Raw genomic sequence first — 7,500 nt, 5'->3', positions numbered from 1 at the left:
TCGGTATACATGAGTGGAGGTTGGTGGAGGTAGAAATGGGAGGACGGGGTTCATTGTAACGCATGGGGTGGGATGAGGAATGTTATCAGAAGCCTGTCCTCTGATTTCAACCGCCCCCGTTTCTGTATCTCACCCTGGCCAGATATTTGATCTGTGTGTCGGTGGTGATGTAGGCATTGCCACTCTCCTCGCCCCCATATTGAACATTCCCCAAGTGTAGCACACTGGCAATAATGTTTAACAGCTCCTGCAGAGAGAGAGAGAGAGAGGGTGGAAGGGAGAGAGGGAGAGTGAGAGGGCAGGAGGGAGGGAGGGAGAGAGGGAGAAGGAGAGGGCAGGAGGGAGGGAGGGAGAGAGGGAGAAGGAGAGGGCAGGAGGGAGGGAGAGAGAGGGAGGGAAAGTGAGAGGGCAGGAGGGAGGGAGAGAGTGTGAGAGGGGGGAGGGAGAGAAAGGGGGTGGGGGGGGGTCAGGTGGAGTGAGATACAAAAGGGTAAGATAGAGAGATAGAGAGAGAGAGAGAGAGAGAGAGAGAGAGAGAGAGAGAGAGAGAGACAGGAGATTCCATATTAGACAAGATAAGATTACAGGCATTTTATTGCACAGTGCAAAAGTACAACGCTATCTTCATAGCGACATGTATTAGATTAGAGATGTCTAATAAAGATATCTTGGTTTGAAGGAGGTTATAAAAAACACTGTTCGCTAGAGGGGTGCACAGTTCTACACAAGCCATCGACACAGTTACGCACACAGTAACGCACACAGTCACACACACAGTAACGCACACAGTCACACACACAGTAACGCACACAATAACTCACACAGTCACGCACACACACAGTATTATAGAAGCACATACAGACAAGAAGCACACAGAGATGACCGGTATACTATCTATAGTATAGATACACAGCTGCTTGTCTCTATGCGCCTCTATAAGTACCGTAGTAGAATCTACCCTGAGGTCTGGATCTGAGCCCAGTCATAAAAATGCCAGCCATGCAGGGCATAGATCAATCTTCACACACACTCACACATGACTCTACGCAGAGCACGCACACACACACACACACACACACACACACACACACACACACACACACACACACGCACACTCACACTCACACTCACACTCACACTCACACATGACTCTACGCAGAGCACGCACACACACACACACACACACACACACACACACACACACTCACACATGACTCTACGCAGAGCATGCACGCACACACACACACACACACACGACTCCAAGCAGAGCACAAATCAGTTCTCACATAAACTCACACCCACACTCCCAGCACAAATCAGTTCTTACACACACACACACACACACACACACACACACACACGACTCCAAGCAGAGCACAAATCAGCGCACACTCGCACACACAGACTCGTGCACACAGGCACATAGGGAAACACAACCAGGTGACAGACGTGGCGTGACCAGAAGTGGTAACCATGGTGACCGCAGGCAGACAGGTGTGGTGTCTCAACCTCAGTCATGTTGTCATGAGGTGAGGTAACCAGCCACACCGTATGAGAGCTCCTGTTTATTTATGTATGTGTGTTATGAGTCAGTTATGTCCGGGGGCGTTTATTCCATCAACATTAAACGCTAAAGGAAAAAGCAGCTTATTTTTTTGCTAAGTCTTGCGATTTTTAAAAAAATAAAGCTGGATTATTTCAATTATTTATTGCGGGGATTTATCCAAATAAGCCTGGATTGTCCTTTAGCGACGTTGATGGAATACCCCCCAGGTGGTGGTTTTTAGACGTGCAGTGTGTGAGGGGTGGGGTGGGGTGGTGGTCTGGACCTGGATCGACCAAACATCCCGTTTCAAAAACAGTTTTTTCCCCTCTGCTATAAGGACTCTCAACACCTGACTCACTGCACTAACCCTGCCAGATGTACTGCACTTTATAAGTTGTAAATATTGACTATGTTCTTGTCTTGTGGTTATATGTGTTCATGTCCATGTGATAGTTATGTGCAATGTGTGTATGTTTTTTGACACTGCTGTATTGAGCTTTTCCACCTGTACCGAAAACAAATTCCACCGACCTAGGTCGTGTGGTCATTAAACGATTCATTAAACAATTCATTAAACGATTCATTCATTCATTCATTCATTCACGTGTCGTCCAACCTCTGTGTGACGGTTGCAGATAGAAATGGATAGATCTGACATGACTCACTTACTCACCCTACATGACACATCTGTTCTGTTATGTAGAATATTTGCACCTGACTGCTCTGGAATGTTCGAACAGGGTGTGTGTGTGTGTGTGTGTGTGTGTGTGTGTGTGTGTGTGTGTGTGTGAACAGTCACAACGAGCCTTAGTCCTTACCTCCACGTCGTCCTCGTTGAAGCCAATCACAGACAAGGCTTTCCTCACGACCTTCCAATCACTGCGGTCGTTGATGGAGCTCACCTTGGGACAGTTCCCCTGAGACACACACACACACACACACACACGCACAAACAAAACACTGTTACACAACTTCATCAAGAACGGATTCTAGACACAGTAAACACTCAATATCAAGTTGACATTGGTTGGTTGATATATGTGTGTTGATATTATCAACACACTTACATCAGCACAGACACACACACACACACACACACACACACACACACACACACGCACACACACACACACACACACACGCACATACACACACACACACACACACACCTCCAGTGCCAGAGGAGCTCCCTCCCCTGAGGCCTGAGCACAGCAACAGCAGCTGTACATGCACACGCACACACACACAGCAGCAGCAGCTGAACATGCACACGCACACACACACACACACACACACACACACACAGACTAGGGGCCTATTAACTAGACCCCCCCCTGGGCCCCGACACACAGTTGCACACACACACACAGGTAAGACCATGCACACCAGGCAGGCAGAGAGGGAGGGGGGAGGGCCGGAGGGAGGGAGGGAGGGAGGGAGAGGGAGGGAGGGAGGGAGGGAGGGGAGAGGGCCGGAGGGAGGGAGGGAGGGAAGGAGGGAGAGGGAGAGACAGAGACCTGTAACCATAAAGCTAATACTGTAATACTCTCTGATACTCTCTAATACACTCTGGTTAGATGCCAAACTACATTTCGTCGTCACAGTGCAACTCAATGTGCAATGACAATAAAGTTGAATCTAATCTAATCTAATCTAATCTCATCTAATCTAATCTAAACACGCAAGAGAGAAAGGGAGAGACAGAGTTAGAGAGAGAGAGGGAGAGAGAGGTAGAGAGAGAGGGAGAGACAGAGGGAGAGAGAGAGAGGGAGGGAGAGACAGAGGTAGAGAGAGAGGGAGAGAGAGAGGGAGAGACAGAGGTAGAGAGAGAGGGAGAGAGAGAGAGGGAGAGGGAGAGAGAGAGAGAGAGAGAGGGAGAGGCAGAGGTAGAGAGAGAGGGACAGAGTTGGAGAGAGGTAGACAGACAGAGGTAGAGTGACAGACAGAGGTAGACAGACAGACAGAGGTAGACAGACAGACAGAGGTAGACAGACAGACAGAGGTAGACAGACAGACAGAGGTAGACAGACAGAGGTAGACAGACAGAGGTAGACAGACAGACAGAGGTAGACAGACAGACAGAGGTAGACAGACAGACAGAGGTAGACAGACAGAGGTAGAGTCACACAGAGACAGATCATGTGACAGATCTCACCTTGACCAGGTACTGGTACTGTTGGGGGTTCCTCTCCAGGCCCAGCCTCCGGAGAAGGTCCTCCTCTCCGCCCTCGATCAGCTGGTAGAAGATGTGGAAGTTCCTCTCCCCGTGGTTCTGGTGGACCACCCGGGACTTCTCCAGCAGGTAGTTCAGGATGTGACCCCCGACCGGGGCGCCCTGCCGTCGGGCAAAGAAGGAGGAGGGGGAGATGGGGGAGGAGGAGGGGGAGGAGGAGGGGGAGAGGGGGTAGGAGGAGGGGGAGGGGGAGGGGGAGGAGGAGGAGAAGGAGGAGGAGGAGGATGTGAGGCTGGGGTACTGAGACATACACAGGTCAGATACATGCAGGTATATAACCCCCCCCCACACACACACACACACACACACACACACACACACACACACACACACACACACAGTCACTCACACACACAGTCACTCACACACACACACACACACACACACACACACACACACACACACACACACATAACCACCCCCCACGGAAAGGAACAAGGGAATAGGCGAATGAACACAGCAGAGTTTACCAATACAACATGACACCACAACTACAATATGATGGCATACGATACAATATTCCATGTCACAATATGATACAACATGATACAATATTCTATGTTACAATATGATATGTTACGATTTGATATAATATGACAGAATATGAGATGAAAGAATATGACACGATACGATACAATATGATACAAAACAATATGACATGACACCACGTCAGACACTGTGATGTGACGATACGACAGGCCTTTATGGGGAAGTGGAGTATTGTGGGTATTCATGAACCCTCTAATCCCTCTGGCACGACACGCACTCCTGTCTGTTCTGGATTCCCTCTTTAAGCCCAGCAGAAATGTAATTGAAATTAAATTGTATTTAATAATTTAACTGAGTTGAATAGAGTTAAGTCCTGCCAGATGAACAGAGGAAGGTGTGTCCAGGTCAACTGGATTAGGCTCGGACCGGCAGGGTTCGACAGTAACGCTGTTTTACTTGCCCGGAGCAAGTCAAACATTCACGGCGTTTGTTGGCGCGAGCACAACGACGCTGCTGGATCCCAGATATTTTTACCTGGGTGCAGGAAGAACAACAGGAAGAACAACAGACGGCGCAGGCGCGAGACCAGACTAGATGATCGTGAGTGAAGATATTATCAAAGCGTACGCGCCTGTCGATCACCCGCGGGTGTCTTTAGGAGACGCAGTGCTGAGGGGCAGAAGATGTCTCAGGAGGAGACCTGCCAAACTCTCCAGAGGATCACACACAGCAACACTCACCTTGAAGTCAAACTGGATGTCCATGTACTTGCCGAAGCGGCTGCTGTTGTCGTTACGTAACGTCTTGGCGTTCCCAAAAGCCTAGGAGAGAGGGAACATGGGAGGAGAGGAGGAGAGGGCGGGAAAGAGAGAGGGGAAGAGAGAGGGGGGGGGAAATGTTTACAGATAGAGAGAGAGGGGGGGGGAGAGGGAGAGAGGAAGGGAGGAAGTTAGGTAGACAGAAGAGGAGAGAAGGGAAGAAAAGAGTAAAGAGAGAGAGAGAGAGAGAGAGAGGAAGGAGAGAGAGAGGTGTTAGAGCAGAGTCAGCTGACGTGCTGGGCTGTTGTCTGAGGGCCAGGCTCTGCTGCTACACACATCTGGAGCCCATCTGGACACACTACAGTCAAACCACAACACACACACACACACACACACACACACACACACAGCCTAGCCCAGCCCACCAACAATAACAACAGCCCAGACATGCATCTCTAAAACGAACAGACCTCTAACACGACTATTAACATCCTACAGCGCCACAGGCGACTTTATTCACCAAAATAACGCATCGATGCTACATTTTGTAGCCAGTCAAAGTATTGTTGCTAACTAAATACCACATAAATCACTTGGCACTTGTCACCACTAGGTGGTAATTGTTCCAGAATCCTTTGGCAGCTAGTGACTCAATAACAAAGTGATTCCGGGCCCCCTCCCTCCCTCCCTCTTCCCCTCCCTCCATCCCTCCCTCTTCCCCTCCCTCCCTCTTCCCCTCCCTCACTCCCTCTTCCCCTCCCTCCCTCTTCCCCTCCCTCCCTCTTCCTCCCTCCCTCTTCCCCCCTCCCTCCCTCCCTCTTCCCCTCCCTCCCTCCCTCTTCTCCTCCCTCCCTCCCTCCCTCCCTCTTCTACTCCCTCCCTCCCTCTTCCCCTCCCTCCCTCCCTCTCCCCTCCCTCTTCCCCTGCCTCCCTCCCTCCCTCCCTCCCTCCCCCCCCATCCCTCTCACCTCCAGGACAGGGTTGGACTGCAGCAGGCGGTCCTTGACCGTCTGGACCTGCTCGCTGGCGGGACACGTGACGGCGTAGTACTGGAGGATCTTCTTGGACGCCTCCGTCTTCCCGGCGCCGCTCTCCCCGGAGATCAGGATACACTGGTCCTTACGCTCCGTACGCATGGAGCGGTAGGAGTTGTCCCCCACCGCGTAGCTGAGGAGAGAGGACCCGGAGTGAGAAGAGTCGCTAGCTAGCTAGCTAGAGAGATGGAGAGACCAGGGTGGATGAGAAGAGTGAGTGGCTAGAGATAGATGGAGAAAGGAGGTGTAGAGATGGAGAGACCTGGGTGGATGAGAACGAGTGGCGTAGAGAGATAGATGGAGAAAGGAGGTGTAGAGAGAAGGAGACACCTGAATGAAAAAGAATGTCTAGAGAGATGGAGAGAAGAGTAGCTAGCTAGAGAGAGACTGACCGCGTTTACTGTGTAGGAAATTACGAAAGCGCTGCGTTCTTTACTCTGCCTTTACATTAGATGACTGAGAGCCAGTGGACCGTATGTTGTCCCCCATGGGGGGTTATTCAACAGAGTGTGTGTGTGGGGGGGTATTGCTCTGTTCATCAGTGACAGCTTTGTGAAAGAAGCTGTTCTGGAGCCTGCTGGTACGGGACCTGAGGTTCCTGTCCTTCTTGCAATTACAGTATAAATTAATGAATATAATTAAGCAATATCACACGAGAGGGAGTGTGTTATACTGAATATCAGCACGGCCGTTGGGTCGTAGGTACGAGGCCGCAGGCTGAGTAGGAAGACAATCACAGCCGTGCTGATATTCAGTATAACAGCACGACCTCGAGTGTGATATTGCTTTTATACAACAGTTCTACAGCGCAATTTATTAGTTAACAGTAATAAGTGACAACAGATTATGATTTGTTTGTTTATTTAGGCTAATCATTTATTTTGGCTCCGTCAACAAAAAATTGTTCCGCAACTGGACTGTTGCCTAGTAACCTGACCACAAACATCTGCAGGCTAGCTACTTTGTAGTAACGGTCATTTGGGAGTGACACATACAGTTAAAAGTCCCAGTGCTGTTATACTGTATATCAGCACTCATGGAATGCCTCTTGTCCAATCAAATTACTTGGTCGGAACTAACTGTATAAATGAATGAATATAAAGGGTGAATATACATGATGATGAGTATCAATATGATATGTACAGTTATGATGCACAGTTATAATGTACAGAACAATGGTGAGAGGTTCTTGTGCAGACACGCAGTATCTGTGTTCGTCAAGGAACTGGTTTAATGAGCTGTTTACTTCATCGATGCCTTATATGGTATTAAGGAGAGATCTTATGACCTCATCAGTGAGATTTCTGAATCATGATTTATGATTCCGAATCAGAGCAGTGTTATGACTGTATCATCACTCAGGCTCATATCAGAGAGAGTGTTATTGTTATTTCAGGCTGTTATGCTACATGGCTGTGGTGTGGAACAGAGAACCTGAGA

At 49.4% G+C, this 7,500-nt stretch overlaps 1 protein-coding gene across 2 annotated transcripts in view; it reads right to left on the bottom strand.

The window, feature by feature from the left end:
- The window catches only part of LOC308174175 (unconventional myosin-Ic-like), a 57,269-nt gene that overhangs the window by 17,904 nt on the left and 31,865 nt on the right, over positions 1 to 7,500 (bottom strand). For both annotated transcript variants that reach the window (XM_080549248.1, XM_080549247.1), the window contains exons 4-8: positions 5,995 to 6,193; positions 5,009 to 5,089; positions 3,702 to 3,881; positions 2,365 to 2,463; positions 134 to 247 (exon numbers count right to left, since the gene is read on the bottom strand). In XM_080549248.1, coding sequence (XP_080405374.1) covers positions 134 to 247; positions 2,365 to 2,463; positions 3,702 to 3,881; positions 5,009 to 5,089; positions 5,995 to 6,193 — 673 coding nt within the window. The remainder of the gene's footprint in view (positions 1 to 133; positions 248 to 2,364; positions 2,464 to 3,701; positions 3,882 to 5,008; positions 5,090 to 5,994; positions 6,194 to 7,500) is intronic.

This window comes from Nansenia antarctica (assembly GCF_963989245.1).
Source record: "Nansenia antarctica genome assembly, chromosome: 19".
Lineage (NCBI taxonomy): Eukaryota > Metazoa > Chordata > Actinopteri > Argentiniformes > Microstomatidae > Nansenia > Nansenia antarctica.
The sequence above is the reverse complement of the archived record's forward strand: the minus strand, read 5'-3'. Positions and strand labels throughout refer to the sequence as shown.